A 19682-nucleotide genomic window follows, 5' to 3' on the forward strand; every position below is an offset into this window, starting at 1 on the left:
AACTGCTAGCAGTTTGGCATTGCTGGACCGTAAAACACAAAGGGGAAGAGAGGGTGAACAGAATGACGCCTAGAGTAGTAGCCAGTATTATACATACTGGGAAGTTATTACGGAATTTTAAGTAAGAGTATGATATGGTTAGAGAAATTTATGTATAATATCCTTGTATTGGTGGTACTAATGAGAGTTTATGAAGTTTTGGTATACATTCCCAGCTGTTTAAAAATGACACCATGGGGGGCCAGCCTGGTGGTGTAGCGCTTAAGTTTGCACGCTCTGCTTCAGAGGCCCAGGGTTCACCAGTTCAGATCTGGGCATGGACCTACACACTGTTTATCAAGCCGTGCTGTGGCAGATGTCACATATAAAATGGAGGAGGGTGGGCACAGATGTTAGTTCGGTGCCAGTCTTTCTCAGCAAAAGTGGGGATTGGTGGTGGACGTTAGCTCAGGGCTAATCTTCCTCCAAAAAAAAGAAGAAAACAAAACAAAAGAATGATGCCATGGAATGCTATGTCCTGTAGAAACTTTTCTTATTGCTAGAATCAGTCCACTTTGCCTGATAGTAGGGAACACTGAGCATACTAGTCATATATTATTTCTCATCCATTAAGGGGTCTTTATTTTTGTTCTAAATTCTTATGTTTATTCATGTAGTCCCCAACTCCCATCCCCATGTGAAAATTGCATTGTGAAACTTTTAGGTTCCTCAGAGTCCTTGTACTAGGTCTTTCACAACCCTCATTAATTTTTATAATGGTATCCCCACGTTGATAAAGAGTAAGTAAACATTTACCTATAGTTGGACATCATTCAGTCAGGCAGCTATTTAGAATGTAGCTCTTACAAAATCAGAATTTTATTGCTAAAAATATAAAATAATCATATGCTTCTACTTTGTCCAATAAACAAGGAACAAGGGAATAGGGAGCCTTAAGAGAATAAACATTTTAACCAGACATATCCAACTGGTTTTGCAGCGGAGCAGAACTAGAAACCCTGTCTCTTGATCATGCTTCTGATTCTCCTAACATCAGCTTGCTTCCTGTGTCTCAGACTAAATCCTGGAATGCACTACTGGGGAATGGTGGTCAGGAGGAAGGAGTGGTTTACTTTATGCAAAGAATTTCTCAGACTTTGTGACACTTCCTGTATGTATTTCAGAAGAGGTAGATGATTTGCATTGGAACCAAAGTATAAAATTCACATTTGGGATTTCCTTTCAGATTTCAGGTTTGGGACTTAATTCCCCAGGGAGAAGAATCAGCCCCACCTTCTGTTTCTGTGTCTCCCCCATAGGGTTGGTGGAGGTACATTGGAACCTCAAACAAATGCTTTTCTCCCCTGGATGACCCTGCTTGGTGGTAGTTAGCACAGTTTGGAAATAATGTGGAGAAAAAACATTTTTCCTCTCAAACTAGGAAGAGAGGGATTTGTGAGGTTCAAAAATTTGCAAGTAAATATGGTTAAGCCAGTGTTGTCAGAAAGAGAGATGCACACCAAAGTGAAATTGAGAGACAACTGAAACTTAAGTACCAAACTTTTTTTTTTTAATTTTAACCATTATGGGTAGAGAATTATCTAAACTATATTATTTCCCTACTATATCAGAGTCTATTTGTATTTCATTTAATCTGTTTTTGATGACATTTATAGAGTATGCTATAATGTATCAGTGCTGCACTAGGGATCCATTCAGATTATATCAGGATATTTGACCTAATATCACATGGTCCCAGGCAGGATGCTTTTTCTTTCTTTTTTGCCGAGGAAGATTAGCCCTGAGCTAACATCGGTGCCCATCTTCCTCTATTTTATATGCCACCACAGCATGGCTTGATTAGTGGTGCATAGGTCTGCACCCAGGATCCAAACCTGTGAACCCCAGGTCGCTGAAGTGCAGAGCACACAAACTTCACCACTATGCCCCTGGGCTGACCCCAGAATGCTTTTTAATATGTGACAGCTCTTTAAAAGTCCTTGTTTATTCTTTTGCTGTCAGATTTTGGGCTTATCACTTCTCCCTGCAGCCAGTCTGCTTACATTTAGCAAATCTTCTTGCCTCTTCTAATTTTCTGCTTCTGATCTGCTAAGTTTAAAAAGTGATTTTTAAAAAATGATTGTGGAAATAAGGGACTCCCCTTTGAGTGAAATGTATGATATTTATGGCTGCGGGGGGTATTACTTCCTAGTTTGGGGCTTTATTACAGAGAGGGAAAGTTATTATATAAATACACACCTACCTATAGATGATACATAACTGTCATTATAAAGTATTTATGGCCATCTGCATTATTTCTAAAATGCAAGTGGGATATATAAAAACTGTACTAATTCTTTTTTGAAGTCTATAGCACTTACATGTTCAGAAGCAATTAAGCAATACTATGTGAACTTACCTGCAAAAACTTATCTATTAAAAATAATGATTTTTCACCATAGAAAATTTTTGCTAGTCCTTAAATGTTTTGGGGAATTCACTGCCACTGTGTGTAATGTAGGATTGATTTACTGTTTTGATCAGATTCTAATTTTAAACCATTACAAAGACTGATCCCTTGATTTTGGGTAACTCCTAAATGGAATGCCTCACACGTCTTTTTTCTAGGTACCGTCTCCAGCATCAGAACCTGAAGAAGAAAACGATCCTGATGGTCCCTGTGCTTTCAGGAGGCGGGCAGGATGCCAGTATTATGCTGTAAGAACTTTTTTTTTTTTTGTGGTGTTTTTGTGAACTGGAATTAACAGGTAACTGATGTCAAGGTGACTCAATCTTGATCTAAAACTGGAAAGTCCGTCAGCATTTTTTATTTAATATCCCTTATGCAGATACCAGTAAAAGATGTTCACAGGTATTGAGACCTTTCAAAGGATATCAGAATCCTTCACATGGAAATTGATAATTCCTCATATTTTAGAAATCTAGTTTCCCTTTGGGCTTTAACTATAGCTTCAGCAGTTACGAAAATTACTCACTATATCATTGCTAGAGTTAAGTAAACCCAGAATCTCTAATTGAACCTTTCATAGCTACTGAGTGTTTATTGAAATTTGCTATTAGGCAAGCTCATATTGTATATGCAGACAAATAAGTATCAAACATAAAGGAATCATTTTTGAGCTTCCCTCATGGCAATATTTTGTCTAATAATTATATTCATAACTTTTTGACACACTTAGAAACTGCTTTGTGCAGTTCAGTCAGGTTTGGGGTAGCATTATATCAAGGAATGACCCTCATTCCCAAATGGTCAGATGAGATAGAACTGTAGAGGAATGAGGATGGTTTTCATATATGGCTTTCAGAGACCCCTTGTCTTGTTGCATTATGGTAAATGTGAACACTTACAACTTTTTCAGGGTGTGTGTTTGTATTTAATGTATGAGAGATACAGAGTTGTTTACAAGTTATGCTGATGAGAGAAAGGGGAAATTATTATGAAAAGGGGCAGAAGTGGTAAGACACAGAAAAATAGAACAGTAAAGGAAATGGGGAGGCAAAGAACTGGACTGTGTGTTCTTAAAAGTAAAGAGGAAGCATGAACTTGATCATGCCTTCTTGAAGCACACTTTTTAGTGTAAAAAAGTTCCCTTGTAGTTTATCTCAATAGAAAGTCTACATGTTACTAACTTCATTATCTCTACTTTTCTACATAAATGTTAAAAGCCATATTATTAAAGATTTGTTTCTTTTAGTATATAATACACCCTAAATGTGTTTATATTCATAAACTAAATTTAGTTTGAGTTACTTTGTGAGTGAATTTTTGATTTCAATTTTATGAAATTTTACTGGTTAAATATCATTTAAACATCAATTTTATAGTTTTATATCTAAATTTTAATTCTGCTAATTCTGTAATTACTTATTTTTATCAGGATTTAACTTTTCTTCATTCTAGATTTACTCCATGAGTTTTAATTATTTTTATTTCTTTGCAGCCTCGTTTGGACCAAGCTAACCATTCATTTGAAAATTCAGAATTGGCGGATTTGGATAAGTTGAGATACAGGCATTGCCTTACAACACTCACAGTCCCAAGAAGATGTATAGGATTTGCAAGGAGGCGAATTGGCAGAGGTGGAAGGTAAACTATTTGTTTTGACCTTGTTTTCGTTTACAAACTGGAATGGAAGACACAGAGAAAGTGTTACTAAGTTCTTCCAGATAATACTTGGTTTCATATTGCTTTTCAGGGTCATAATGGACCGAATATCCACAGAACATGACCCAGTCCTGAAACAAATAGACCCTGAAATGCTGAATGGTTTTTCAAGCTCTTCCCACACTATAGACTTTTCTTCTAATTTCTCTCGGACCAATGCTTCCAGTAAACCTTGTGAAAATAGACTGTCACTTTCTGAAATATTAAGCAATATCAGATCATGTCGACTACAGTGTTTCCAGCCAAGGCTACTAAATTTACAGGACAGTGATAATGAAGAATGTACCTCAAGAAAACCAGGGCAGACTGTGAACAATAAAAGAGTTTCTGCAGCATCTGTAGCTTTATTGAACACCAGCAAGAATGGCATATCAGGTAAGCTGTCACTTTGTTAAAAGTATATCCTGTATTCTTTTTTCCTTAATTTTCATTATCTACTAAATACACCTTCAGGGTAAATTTTGAAAGTTTCTTTTCCTAGTCCCACTGAGGAAAGGAATTTTATCTTAACATGCTACATTTTTTTTTCCAACCTAAGAAACTAAACCCTATTATTGTGGTTCGCATTTTAACCAAAATGTCCTGATATCTCTGAAACCACTGACTTATATTTTGAATGCATATGCCTGGTATGGTGACTATGTTGGCAGAATGTGTAGGGAGTTCCCTATGGGCAAGGTGGTTGGTTATAAGCTGCCAGATCATTAGAGCACGTTATTGTCTGCTTTTGTTAAAGAAAATTTTTATTTTTGTGTACTAACTTTGCTTAAGTGTAAGCATTGCTCCTCGAGAGTACCACTGAAAGCTTTCTTTCTGAAAAATGGTTTTTTAAGAGGCTCCCTATGAATAGTTTTAATTTTTGTCTGATAACTTACCTCTAATTGAGATTGGAAAGTTTTTTTCATTTTAAGAGATATTGTGCTCAAATTAATTTAATATTTCTATGACGTGTACGTTGTAAATAATGTGTAATATCTAGAGAATCTAAAGTGTAACTTTGATTTGTTTCCTTCTGCGGATTGTCTTCTCTATCTTTTTTTACATGTATACAAGTATGTTTAATTTATAAATACCTTTATAATGTATACGTTGCAAATAATGCATGGTATTCAGAGACAAAACTAGATGTGACTTATACGTCTTTTCTTTCTGTAAAGCATGTGTATTTCTAAATTATTTGCCTGGATGGTCCATTTTTACTACGCAAAGTTATTATGCTAAACTTCTTTGAAGTGATTTTAAATCATTTTAGCTTGAAATTTGGTCTCAGTAGTGTTCAGTCTTTTTTAGTTACTGAACTGCTTATTTTCAAACTTGACTTACACATTTATCTGTTTAAAGGTTGTAATGGAAAATTGGATTTGTTTGAATGATTGGAAGTTGGCGTATCATTTCTCCAAATTACTTGGTTAATTTTCTCCTAAACGAACTTAAGTAAGGAAAATGGCATCCCATATATAAAGTTCATGGGTCTGTGAAGTTCAGTGAGCTTTTGAAGCTGAAATGGATAAATACTTAATATGACTTGAGGTGGCAGGATCCTTTGAAATCTAAAGATAGTAGGAAATTGGGGCCAGCCGGGTGGTGCAGCGGTTAAGTTCCCACATTCTGCTTCGGTGGCCTGGGGTTCGCCCGTTCAGATCCCGGATGTGAACATGGCACCCCTTGGCAAGCCACGCTGTGGCGGGTGTCCCACATATAAAATAGAGGAAGATAGGCACAGATGTTAGCTCAGAGCCAGTCTTCCTCAGCAAAAAGAGGAGGATTGGCAGCAAACGTTAGCTCAGGGCTAATCTTCAAAAAAAAAAAGTAGAAAGTTGATGAATATTAGGTCAGATCCTTTTTTCAGCCAACTCTGAGATATTATTCAAATTATTTAACTGAATTGGAATTCCTGAACCAAAAATTACTCAAAATAATTTTTGCCAAAAAGAGAGTTTAAAAACATCATATATAGGCATTTATAATTGGATTTGATCATACGTTGAGTTTCTTCTCTATCAATGAACACCATACCAAAAAAAGGGTTTTAATATGTTCCTTCTCAACTTGAACATAGCCAATATTTACAGCTTTCTAGTGAACATTCTCAAGAAACTCCAGATCTATTTGACTTGGCTCCTTCCAGAAAATGTATATATGTTGCAGATGTTATTGTATCATCAATACTCTACATATATTGATCCAGAATGTAACTTAAATAATTCCATAAAAATCAGCTCTAGAATTTTATAGCACTACCGTACATCAGCATAAAATAATCATTTAAAATATTATCTTAGGGAGGCCAGGCCGGTGGCATAGTAGTTAAAGTTGTGTCTTCTGCTTCGGTGGCCCAGGGTTTGCAGGTTCAGATCCCAGGCACGGATCTGGCACCACTCATCAAGCCACACTGTGGCGGCATCCCACATAAAATAGAGGAAGATTGGTGCAGATGTTATCTCAGCGACACTCTTCCTCACACACACAAGGAATATTATCTTAGGGATGCATGCACTTCTCAGGGAACTTAAATCACGAATGTGTGATGGTAACATCATAGACAAAAAGATTGTTTTGTTTTTGCTTTTTCCCCGACCATCACAAAAAAGCAGTCTTTTTGGTCTGTATAATTTTTCCTGCCTTATATTTTTTAGCACTCTCAAATAGTGCCATTTCTTTCTTCCTTTGAAACATTTCAAGGCTTAAGCAACAACTAAGCTATATTAGAATCAGTGTTTTTAAATCATCTTTCAAATGTATATTTAACTATTTGCTACTAGAGTAAAGGATTTTGTTTGGAATTTTTCTTCTCTGCTGTCTATGACCCTCTAGTCCTTGTGGCCACAAGGTTTTTTGTTTTTAACAAATATCTTTTGTTTCAAAATATTACACATGGGTGTGTAAAAACATAATGAAACAAACCTTTTAACAGCATTTTTGTAAACAATCAGAACACTGACAATTTTAAGTACCCATATTTGTACCAATAATATTCACTACATAGTTTTCTCAGTTCTGCTTAGATAATTTTAAGTAGATTCAGTTACAATTTAGTAAATATTGGTAGAAATTCCTTCTTCTACTTAAACAGAAGGATGTAGGAGTTTTTGGAAAGTTCCATTTTTATATTTGATGGGCATATACAAAACTATTGAATCCTCATATATTTGGTTTCTTTTAACCTGTGGGTCTTTAACACTTTTGCTCCTGTTTATTCTTGGTGGACTTGATCATGAGTATTTGTGTCTTGAAGAGTAACAAGACTGACGCAGGTCCATGTTTTCATCTGGCAGAAAGTGTCACTGAGCTCAACAAATTAAAGCAGTGAATTTTTTGTTTCACAGCTGGGAAAGCCCAGCAAATAAAGAGTTTAATTAGAAATAGGAATCTAATACACTTGACAGTGATATTTATTTGTATCACAAGTTCCTTAGTTCTTAAAAAAACTTGAACTTGAGGGCTAGTGGGAAAGAATTTTCGTATTTTTGTGTTATTAATAACCCAGTTAATGTTTTTGAAGTCAAAATCCGTGTGTCCTAAATATATTCTAATTATTATTTTCAATATCATACTTAAAAGACTTAAACTGAAATGTGTGTCCTAGGTATTAGAAGAAATAAAACTAAGACTTCATTTTAATGCAGGGAGACATTGTCTTTATTAACTATTAAGTGAAATAAAGACATATCTTCTTGGGGCTGGCCCAGTGGCAGGGTGGTTAAGTTCATGTGCTCCACTTCAGCAGCCCGGTGTTTGTGGGTTTGGATCCTGGGCACAGACCTACAGCACTCATCAAGCTGTGCTGTGGCGGCATCCCACATACAAAATGGAGGAAGACTGGCACAGCTATTAGCTCAGGGCCAGTCTTCCTCAAGCAAAAAAAGAGGAAGATTGGCAACAAATGCTAGTTCAGGGCCAATCTTCCTCACCAAAAAAAAAAAAAAAAAAAAAAAAAGTACATCTTCTTAATTGAAAAATTCTACTCAAAGTATAGAAGCAGGACAGCGAGAGGAAGAAGATAGAGTGGGCTGAACATGGCAAGTGAATAACCAAGGAAAATTAATCTCATAATTATTTAGGATCTATTATATGTAAAGTACTATATTAAGTGTTTGAAAGTTGCAGAGTTTTCCAAGACAATAATCCTTACCTTCAAGGAGTTTACAATACATGGAAAATATTACATTCTTTATATGAATAGATGACAAAGGTTTTAGTTATTTGAAACTGTACTATTATTTTAACCGTTCTTTTGAGGATGATGTTCTTAAATCCAGACCTGAAGAAAATATATTTCACATCTGAAAGTAGCTTTGCTTGTTCACACTTGAAAGGCCAGATTAATTTACATTTAATCTTGGTTTTGACTAATGCATGCTTGCAAATTGACTTAGTTTTTCTTTTCTCATTTGTCTTAGTATACTGAATAGATACCAACAGCCTTTTTGACCAGCTCCAAATATCTTATTTTTACCAGTTTGTAAAATCATCACCGTTCTGGACAGTTTTCCAAGAGAAATTCCTGATTTTTAATTTCTCCAGTTTCTCTTCCCATTCTTTATTAAATTATCATAAAATGTTTGCAAGCGTAAAAGTTTTAGGATAGGTAAAACTATGCCTTAACAACTGACTGAGGTTTTCCCAAGGATTTATTTTGGGGATTAGGGTCACTTCCAAAGGTGAGAAATGGAGTCAGATTTCAGGAATTAAAGATTTTAGTTTAACTGCTAAAGGATATGCTGAAATTTTAATTGTAACTATTTAGCTTGGGTATCAAATGTTTAAATGGACCTTTCGTCTATTTTCTTTATCCTCACATCTTATTTGTTCCTCCTTCTCCATCCCCCTCACCCTGTCACCTCCCATTTCCACCCAAGAAACTTATAGTTTTACAGTTTCTTCGTTAGTTTGCCTTGAGCCATGAGAGTTACATTTTAGGATGTGTATAGACCTGAACAGGTAATGTCAACTTTCAAGGATTGGAAGATTTGTCCTCAAGAGTAGCTCCAGTGGTTGACATGAACTTTTACCTGACTCTGCACTATGATCTGGAAGGTTTAAAATAGGATCCCTTTCTCCCCCCATAAAGCCCTAGATCTGTTTTTTTAAAACAAATAAAAAATGTGCATATAGTTAGCATTTCTTCAATAAAGTGTGTATTAAAATATGTAACAAAGACCTACCTAATAGATGAAGAAATGCTGGATAATATATTTGTTTTGACTTTTAGATCATCTCTACTACCACATCAGATGTTTTTCATTAAACTATGAAAACTTGGTCTAGGCCAGGGTTTAAAAAATTGATGTCTTCCCAAGAATACATCATGTTAGCCCACTTTGAGAAGCACTACATTAAAAGTTAAAAGACTATTTTTAAAAGGCAGACTCAAGCGCAGAAATCATATGTTCATACTCTGTTGTGAGATGGTCATCCAGAAGATCCAGAATGTGTTTCTATTAGATTTTTGTTTTAACAATAATACAAAGTTAACAAATACTTGTAACCATTTCACGTATGCTCAAGAATACTTCTGTGGGCCCAAGTTTAAGAAAGAGTGATCTAGGCTTTAGAATTGTTATACTAGTGTAAAGTCTGGTGGAGATACCGAGTGTGTGTTTTTGATGGATCACTCTCAGAACATGGGAGGGAAAGGTGATAAGGGGTCAGCATAGACAGACCACTGTATAGGAACCACATTCCTGAAAGATGAAGGATGAAATGAGGAATGTCTAGGACCTTTGAAAAGAGAATCACCATTCCAAGGATGGTGATAAGTCTTCTAAGAAAAGGTACATGGATTCATCTGAAGAATAAAGCATTCTGATAAATCCAAGACAGGTAATGAGCTAGATATATAAAAAATAGCCAGAAAGGTTAGGGACTTTAGTGAAAAACAGACTGTTGGTTATGTACACAAAATATTTAATATTTAGAAGTGCAAGTATGTTGCTAACATACAGAACAACATATTTAGATGTATTAAAGGGAAAATTCCATAATATATATTCCTGTCTATTAGAATGTGTTACCCGGGGAGATTGGCAAACTTCTCACTTAGGGGAAGGAGTACTTCCCATCTATCTGGAAGAATAAAATATTGCCGCCTTCATGGAACAATCAGATTTGTGGTTATTTTTAAATTGACAGGACTTGGAGGGTGGGGTAGGGTAGATTTATGACCAGCATGAATTTCACTTTTAAGCTAGCAACGTAAGAGCAACTAGTGGAAAGAACTTGACTTGGCCCTAAGCAAGAGAAACACGTTTTCTCTTTTGTTCATTTCCACTTTCCGTGTGTGCCACTACCACCCCATTACCACCCACCCAACGCTGGGACCCTATCTTGTATCTAATTCCTAAACAGATGTCTTCATGCTATAACTGTATATTTTATTGCTTACCTCTTGATGACTCAAAGTCCTCATGTATTTTAATGCTTGCCTCTTGATGATTCAAAGTCAATATAAGAAATAAATCTCTTATGGACGTATTTCAATAATTTATGAAAGTAAAAATAATTAGTGGAGAAGGTGCTTTCAATCAAATTACCTGCCTACCAGTAAGTTAACCCTGTGAATGGCGATTCAATACTGTCTCTGTGCCATTAAAATTGTCATTTCTTACCATTCACTTACCATTCACCCTAACAAAATGAAAGATCAGTTAGAAAAGGTGTTTTGTATGTGTTCCAATTTTATGTCACCATTACTAATTGCTATTTTTGTCTAAAGAATTGAAATAATACTAAACAATGCTCTAGAAAATTCTGAATGAGCAACATCAGCTTGTGTCAAGCACAAAATGCTTTATAGTAAAGAGAGAGCTAGATATCAAGAATGTATATAACATACTGAGCTTGAGGTGAGGGGGAAGAGAAAAAAATGAATATAATGTTTTTAAAGCATTTCCATATTCTAGAATTTATATCAGTGTTTATATCATAGATGAGTAATTATATAAGTTTCTATCAGTGATTCTCAACTAGTAATGGGATCAGGGATGAGATTTTTGGTATCAAAGTCAGCCTAAGTTTATAAAGGTTGGGAAACACTGACCCCTAATTAGAATAATTTAGATTGAGTCTTGGTTGGGATTTTATGAGTTTTCTACGGGGAAAAAGATGGGGTTCCTGAGTAAAAAAATGGTCTCAACAGGACAGGGCAATAAGTAGACAATATTTATGTATGCAAATATATAATAAGATATCCCTCCAAAACAGGCAGTTTGATCAGCATCACTTTTTAATATATACGTAAATGATCATCTGATCATAAAAACAAATAGAACAGCTCTAGTTAGCAACGCTTTGTTAGCCATGGACTACTAACCATAAGTAAATTTTTAATGGAAAAAATGCGGTTTGTTCTTTCTACTAATTTAGATACATACTTTATTTCTGAATTAGTAAGATTTTCTGATTGTCTGACCTACTAGATTTTGGAAAATGAAAAGATTCTCATTATTCTAATTTCTCTCTCAATTTTGAAGTAACCACTAAAAGTATATTCTCTTTATTTGGTTTGTTCCTCACTTAAAGTTAACGACTGTGACTCTCACATTTTCGCCACAACATAACCTGAGCTCTGGACAGCACTGGATTGGAGGGTGGAACATGCCAACTCCAGATTCCAAATTCCTTTCTTTTTCATTAGTACACTCCTTATACACTCAGGACCTAAAGAGATTTATTTGGGTTTACTTGAAGATTTTCCTTTCCTGCCTTTGTATCTAATAAACTATTTTTCATCTCTTTTCCAAGGTTTTCAAACAGCTGGAAATTCGTGAATACTTCACATTTTCATTTGATTTTGAAGATTGTAAATTTAGAGTTAAAATTATTTTTTTTCATTTAAAAATAGAATACTTGCAGTGAATTTAACATGTGCAAACAAAGACATTTGATTTTGTTGGTAATTCAGTAAGATAACTAATGTGTACTTCAAAATACAGGTAATATTAAAATTTTAGAGTGAGCACTATCATAGCCCCAAGTTTTTTAATCTTTTAAAAATAAAATTGCTATCTATGTAAGACTGTTTTCCCCTCATAGTCTAATACAAATTTTAATGATAATGTTGTGAAAAAGAAATGAAGGCATATCTAAAGCATCCTCCACTTCTGGGGCCAAATTCCCTTGTCATAGAAAATTGACTGGCTGTACTGTGCATAACTTGATATATGTCTAATTTACCATCAAAAAATTTGTCTTCATTTCTCACTTGTCATCCTACTAGATGGAAAACTTTGCGAGGTAGTTAAGTAACCTAGGCTGAGGGTGAAGTCTCCTTTCCAAACTCCTTTAGATCATGGTGATTAGATTGCTCAATTGCATTTAAAGGTTGACTCATATCAGTTGGTGTTTCTACATATGTATCTTTTCTTCCCAACTACACTGTAGGACTTCGTAGCAGGCCCCTCTTCTTAATTTATTTTTCCCTGTATTCACTCTTAACTCTTACTGCAGCTCTCTGCATCATAATAAATACTTGTTGATTGAGTGAACTAATTGGGAGAAAGAAAAGCAAGCAATAAACAAAACAGACTAAAATTATTCTAGCAGGACATGTATTCTGACATGATTTAATATTTCTTGACTTTAATAACATACTAACTTCCATGAAAACAGCTTTGTGTTCTCTAAGTTGGTTTATCAGTAATCTACTTAAATATCAATGAATGAAAGTTTATTAATATGTAAGAAAAATATTTCCTATTAGAACTTCTTAGCTAATATTTTAAACAAAAGTTTTAGATGTCTTGTTTTTATTTAAAATTTTGCTGTAACATAATTGGTCACAACATAATTGATTACACCTGAAGATAACATTATATCTTTAATTTTCTGAACACTTCTCTGATTTCTGGCCCATATTTTTATAGATAGGACTTATTTTAGGAATCAAATCTATTGGCTTAAACTATGGTCTATGGTTATGTTAGCTGAACATCTTTGTCCTCTACTCTGATTTGTAATCAGAGAAGAAAGTATTTTTCATGTCACAGATGAAAACCAGCAGTAAGATGCTCCTGTTTTCTTATTAAGGCTGTGACTTAGTCATTGTTATTATTTGCATTAATAAATCCAAGTTTCTCATTATATAGTTACCATAGCGTAGAGAATTAAGAGTGATCTCAAAGGTACTAAGTCTGAATAAATGGTAGAATCCTCATATTAGAACTATGTTATACAGTAAAAACTACTTATAGGAACTTTTCTTAGCATGTGATATTAAAAAGTCATGGATGTTAGCTTAAGCCACTTTTGCTGAAAGATTTGTCATTTTTATTGGCTTCTTTGCTGATGATATATACTGTGATTTATGATTGCTTTTCATCTAAATTATGGAATAATTTTATATTTTATTCTACTTGTGTTATTAAAAGTACTTCAAAACATACTTATTTCTGAAATTAATATCCTTTACCAGTAACAGGGGGTATCACAGAAGAACAATTTCAGACACATCAACAGCAGTTAGTTCAAATGCAAAGGCAGCAACTTGCTCAGCTTCAGCAGAAACAGCAATCTCAGCATTCCTCGCAACAGACACATCCAAAAGCACAGGTAAGCCTGTCTTTTAATCATGGTTATGTCTCTTCTTTTCTTTCATGATTAGCTAGTTGTGTTCAGTTTTAGTCAAGTCACAGAAGATAACCTTGATATTGCCACTTTTGGTTTTGGAGATCAAACCTAAGTGTCTTTTCAGTTAATTTACATAATTTTAAGTGACTAGTTTATATTTTATGAGAAGAGCAATAGAGCCAAATATGGTATTTTTAATTTAGGAAGGAAGTAACTACATCTTTTTCTGAAGGGTCATTGAGAATTTCTAGAGGTAATTAAAATCTTAGAACCATCATCCCCCCTGCACTACTCCCCCCAAAAATATGTTTTTAAGGGTATAACTTATCTAACCCCTTCTTAAACTGTGTGTTTAAGTGCCATGTGGATGTACCCCATTGAGCTGAGAAGTAGTGCTCTTGAATTGTGCAATAAATGTAAACAGTGTAGCCCCTTGCCTCTTTGAATCACATTTATCTGAAGAAAAAAATTGCCACTAGGTGAAGTTTTCCATAAGCACCATTAAGTGAAGACACTAGGGATAAGAATAAAAATACCTTATAAAACTCTAATTGCCAGAAGAAAGCAGCTTTGCCAACACTTTGTCAGCTTTGTAAGACTCATTTTGGACTTCTGGCCTTCAGAACTGTATGAGAATAAATTTCTGTTGTTTAAGTCACTAAGAACAAAGTGTAATTGAGAAGTATATTTCAAATTTGGGCCATCTGAAAAAAATAAATCTAGTGTTTTAGGTCTTATATTTTGTTGCTCCATAATTCTAAAAGTAATCTGAAAGTAATAGTTGAGATTAACTTAATCTCAGTTGCATTCTGTGAGCTCTCAGGCCAGCATCTGCCCATAACAGTTCAGCTCATTCTCAAAGGGTCAGTACACTGACCTTAGAGATCCTGAGTCTGGCAACATGAAAATCTCCGTGACCCTAGGACCTGTCAACACTCCCCTAACATCCAAGTGTATTTGAGACTGGCCTACATTCTAGGACTATTGACTGTTAGTAACAGCTAAAGAGTTTTATACAGAATCAAGAGGAACGGCCATTAAACTTGCCTGTGTTTGCTTTTTCTGAGTCTCTTGGTATTTTCAGCCTGCTGCAAAGTTAGGCCAAGACACATTTTTATATTGTGACAAAAATGACTATTAGTCATCTCTGTAATTTCATTTTGCCCATAGTATCTAGATTGTCAAGTATTTTTAAAGGTACTCATTAATGCTTATTGGAAAAATTAATAGAGCATTAAAGGTTTGGGTTTTTTAATCCACTAGTTCTTTCTCAGAAATAGCTGCTTCCCAGTTTTTACTTACTTCCCTGCTTCGTGTGCCAAAAATAGTCTATGGAATACTAGATCTCTTAACCTAAACACTTATAACTGTTCCAGATGAAAAAGGCAACAGCCTCTTAGGTTTACTCATTCCTTAATATGTTCATGAAGTCACATCGAAAAAACTGGGAGTTTAATTTGTTCATTTTATAGGGCTCAAGCACCTCTGACTGTATGTCGAAAACACTTGACTCAGCCAGCGCCCACTTTGCTGCATCTGCAGTGGTCAGTGCACCTGTTCCAAGTCGCAGTGAGGTAGCCAAGGAGCAGAACACTGGCCACAACAACATAAACGGTGTTGTCCAGCCTTCAGGTAAGCCTGTGCTTTCACGTGGTACTTACTAGCTTGAAGTTGTAACTGATTTGAGGGATGATTTTTGTTTTTTAAATCCAGAGAAAACATACAAGTTAGTCAGGACTTTTCAGAATTTCTATGGGTAGGTGTGGTGGGATAACTGGGTGTTTTCTAGAATTCACATAGAGCCTGCTCTCCATTTCCTCCTGTGCCCACTGGATGCCTGTATAACTCTTCACCCTGCCTAGTTTTATCCACCTACTGTCAGTTGCCTCACGTTTTAGGAAATCCATCGAGCTAATTGCCAGCCATCACCATTGAATCATCCATGCATTGATAAAAATGCGAAATATAAACCAGGATGGTCTGTCAATAAGTTTGAAATCAGGTTTACCTTCCCATTCTTGGAAGATTCACTGTGAGCTAACATCTGTTGCCGATCTTCCTCCGTTTTTTTTTTTCAATGTGAACTGCCAGCACAGCATGGCCGCTAACAGACCAGTGGTGTGGTTCCACACCCAGAAACTGAACCCATGCTGCTGAAGTAGAGCGCTCCGAACTTGAACCACTAGGCCATCAGGGCTGGCCCTGCCTCCTCACTCTTACATATGCATAGGCTGGGCTTTTCTGACTCCTCCTCTTGAAATACTACCCTGAGTCCTCAAAGATGTGCTATTCCTGTCATCCTTCAACTACTACTCAGACCCTAGGATTTTCCCCTTGCTTTTACATATACCCATGATCCTGATGGCCCCTCCTTACTGATGTTCTTGCGTGTGTAAGTTCTAATGGAAATCCAACTATTCTTTCCACCTGCCTTCAACCACCAGAGAGGATTGTCTGTCCTATTGTATAGTTTCCAAATATGGAAGCAGTAGAATGCTTTGAAAAACCCTTCATGCAGGCCAATAGAACGAGGATGTCTTTGGGGTTGGAACAGGTGAGTATGTTGCACTTACTGATCTGACAGAACCTGTTACTGATCAGAGAGTCCATTGTGTGGAAAGTTAATTTGGTATTTAACTAGAATACAAATGTTTGCATTTATTTTTATTAAACTCCCCATTTTTTTTTTAAAAGTTTAGTGTCTCATGACATGAATTGAATGATTTTTTTTCTCCTCCCTCAGGAACCTCTAAAACATTATACTCCACCAATATGGCTTTATCATCCAGCCCAGGGATTTCAGCTGTACAACTCGTCAGGACAGTTGGCCACACCACTACAAACCACTTAATCCCAGCGTTGTGCACAAGCAGTCCTCAGACACTTCCCATGAACAATTCCTGCCTGACGAATGCAGTACACCTCAATAACGTCAGTGTGGTTTCTCCAGTCAATGTGCATATCAATACACGGACTTCAGCACCATCGCCAACAGCCTTAAAACTTGCCACAGTTGCTGCCAGTATGGACAGAGTGCCAAAGGTTACTCCTAGCAGTGCCATCAGCAGCATAGCAAGGTGTGTGTGTGTGTGTTTCAGGTATCATTCTTTCCCTTTCTGCTGGCTACCCTGTGGGAGGAAAAAGACTTTTTTTTTTTTTTTTTTTTTTACTGCTCAAGCAATAGATGTCTATTGACTGGCTTGCTTTTCAACAGATTGTTGAGTATCTTCTTAGTGTAAAGCTATGTAACTTAGATTATTTGTTTGAGAAATAGTAGGATGTTTAAATGCCAACCAGAATTGTAAAAAAAAAAAAAAAAAAGCATATCAAATTAGAAACTATCAAACCAAAAAATACATCAAAAAGTCTATTTTAGAAGCTTCAGTTATTCCTATATTACCTTTCTGTAGTTTAGACAGTCTGGGAGGTTAGAGGAGTTATTATTAACTTCCTTGTCAGAGCTTTAATTTTCAGATCAAAAATTTGTTTCTTCCATATTGTACACAAAGGGAAGGTAAATTATTCCATGTATATATTAAAATTGAGACTATTCTCAGATTAACTAAATCTGTGATAATGTATTTCAGATATGTTTTTAAATTTCTGTGACTAATACATGAGAACAGTGAATCAGAGAAAAGTTGATTTGCTCAGATTAATAACTACATGACCTTAAACCTGTAAAATTAAACTTCAGTAGAAAGTAATTTATGTTGTGCTCTTAATGACTATTCTTTTTTGCTTCATATGCTCCATCTGTTGTAAAAAAAAACTTGGATGTCGTATGTTATATATTTCATTAAGTAATTTATCAATGCTTCTATTGAAATACTTTGTTAAATTACTATCTTTCCTAAGTAAATAGTTATAATCAAGTAATTAGGAGTTAATAGGACTTCTTAGGTGATGAAAACTTTTCCTCATTCCTGTATAGAAATTGTGAAAATGGGACATGGTCTTGTGAGGTACATGTTTAGGTGTAATCATGTAAAAACGTATCTGTAAATTCTAAGTGATAACATTGTATTCTAGAGGGTATTAATGTTTATTTTACTCTTTGCCTTATTATAGAGAGAACCATGAACCAGAAAGATTGGGTTTAAATGGAATAGCAGAGACAACAGTAGCTATGGAAGTGACATAACCTAAAACATGTGGCTTTGACCTGTGCTGATGGTGTGCAGTCATTCATATTCCAGCTGAATGCAAAAGGCGACACTCTGTGGATCACAGAGCGTAACAATGGACCTAAATGGACTACAGTATATCGGATGTAAAATCGATATATGATGTATATTTTGTAAAATTGGGAAAATCACTACCTTGTAAAATAGTTTATTTGTATCATCAATATTATTTCTGTTACTTGAATAGTAGATATTCATCATCATGCTTTTGCACTTGAATTTGCAACTGAATGGATTTTAAAAAATAATTCTTTAATGGGATCATGAGCATGAAATGGGATCCTGCATCACTTGTTTTAACTATTTATTTTGCCATGTTTACATTTTGTATCTTGTAAAAATAAATCCAACTTTGTGTCTAAAAAGTTAAAGATTCATAGCTAGGAAATGAAATTCTTGTAATTTTTTTCTAAAGGAACTGTAAAGTTTTCACTTGGTTCATTTTGTTTCACAATTTGACTAGATGGACTTTTTGGTAAATACTTTAGTGGCATTTCACTGTCAAATATGAAGTTCAAGGCAAAATAGTATTTTCTATTACTGTGCAGGGGGAAGGGATGGATCGATACATGCAAATTTAATGTAGTAACTCACTTTTCCATATATTTTGAATGTATATTTCTATTTATAATACCAGTTTATAAAAAATAATTACGCAGAAAAAACGGACTAGGAAAAATTATGCATCTGGCACATTTAAGCTGTGCAGATATGAAAATTTTTCAAGGATTACATTTTATCTGAAGACTGCATATTTTAACTGGCTTTAAAACTGTAACACACCACATAAAGGATATTTTACCAGGTATGTATTGCATTATATCATTGCAATAATTATTGGAAGTCTAGATATCGAGCCATCCCAGGTGTTGGGAGGGGGGAGGGTTGTGGCAAGATTGTCTTTTCAATTTTGGAGAGTTTTCCTGTGGCTACAAGGCAAGTAACGGGTTGGAAAAAGTCTGACTGTAAGCGTTGGACACCTTCATAGTGTAGTGTTTTAGTGACTTTTTTTATACGGTTCTTGTAAATTAGATACGTGTAGTGGTGTTTCAGAATGTTTGTTTATGCACTAGTTCAGACAACTTTCCCTGTTACTTGTTCTTGATAAGTGAAAACTGCAGGGAAATAAAAATACATATCAAAACATGGACATGCTGCATATGTGTTTATTTCACAATGTGCACCAGTATAAGTGAGAATTTAAGGGAGATGATAGCACTTAACAGCACTTTTCATTTTCACAGTGCTTTCCAAGCATTAATGAAAAGAATTATAAGAAGCTCATCTGTGGGCACTATTGGGTTTCAGATAATCCAATATAAACTACCTTTGATATGAAAAGTTCTTAAAATATTTTACGGAATGTAAGTAATTTGCAGTATAACATTCATTGAAATCTCTTAAATGAGCTTCATTTTATAAATAAAAGTTTAGAGTAGAATTATATTGCAAGGGGGTTTTGTCAAGTAAGTACTGGGAAATGTAAATATTTTTAATGAATATTATTAAAACCATTTCAAACTTAATTTTATACTTTACATTTTTTATATCTGCAGTCCTGAAAGTTGTAAATTGGTATGTCAGTTGAATTAATGGGCCAAGATTTCTGCTAAGAGTGGTGTTTATTCAGGTCTTAAATGTGTAAAGCAATTTATGGTCAAAACCATAGAAAAAAATAAATTTAATTTCTTCATTGGTTGTGACCTGATAGGATCCATGTTCGTTTCTGCCATTCTACCTCTGGAGTTACTCATTGCTAATGA

At 35.1% G+C, this 19682-nt stretch overlaps 1 protein-coding gene across 2 annotated transcripts in view; it reads left to right on the forward strand.

The window, feature by feature from the left end:
• EPC2 (enhancer of polycomb homolog 2) overlaps positions 1–19069 on the forward strand; it is a 129811-nt gene extending 110742 nt beyond the window's left edge. For both annotated transcript variants that reach the window (XM_070579698.1, XM_070579700.1), the window contains 7 exons: positions 2608–2697; positions 3942–4087; positions 4197–4540; positions 13578–13714; positions 15205–15364; positions 16476–16809; positions 17804–19069. In XM_070579698.1, coding sequence (XP_070435799.1) covers positions 2608–2697; positions 3942–4087; positions 4197–4540; positions 13578–13714; positions 15205–15364; positions 16476–16809; positions 17804–17876 — 1284 coding nt within the window. In that variant the 3' untranslated portion in view covers positions 17877–19069. The remainder of the gene's footprint in view (positions 1–2607; positions 2698–3941; positions 4088–4196; positions 4541–13577; positions 13715–15204; positions 15365–16475; positions 16810–17803) is intronic.
• The last annotated feature ends 613 nt before the right edge of the window (positions 19070–19682 follow it).

The sequence above is a fragment of the Equus przewalskii genome, chromosome 17 (assembly GCF_037783145.1).
Source record: "Equus przewalskii isolate Varuska chromosome 17, EquPr2, whole genome shotgun sequence".
Taxonomy (NCBI): domain Eukaryota; kingdom Metazoa; phylum Chordata; class Mammalia; order Perissodactyla; family Equidae; genus Equus; species Equus przewalskii.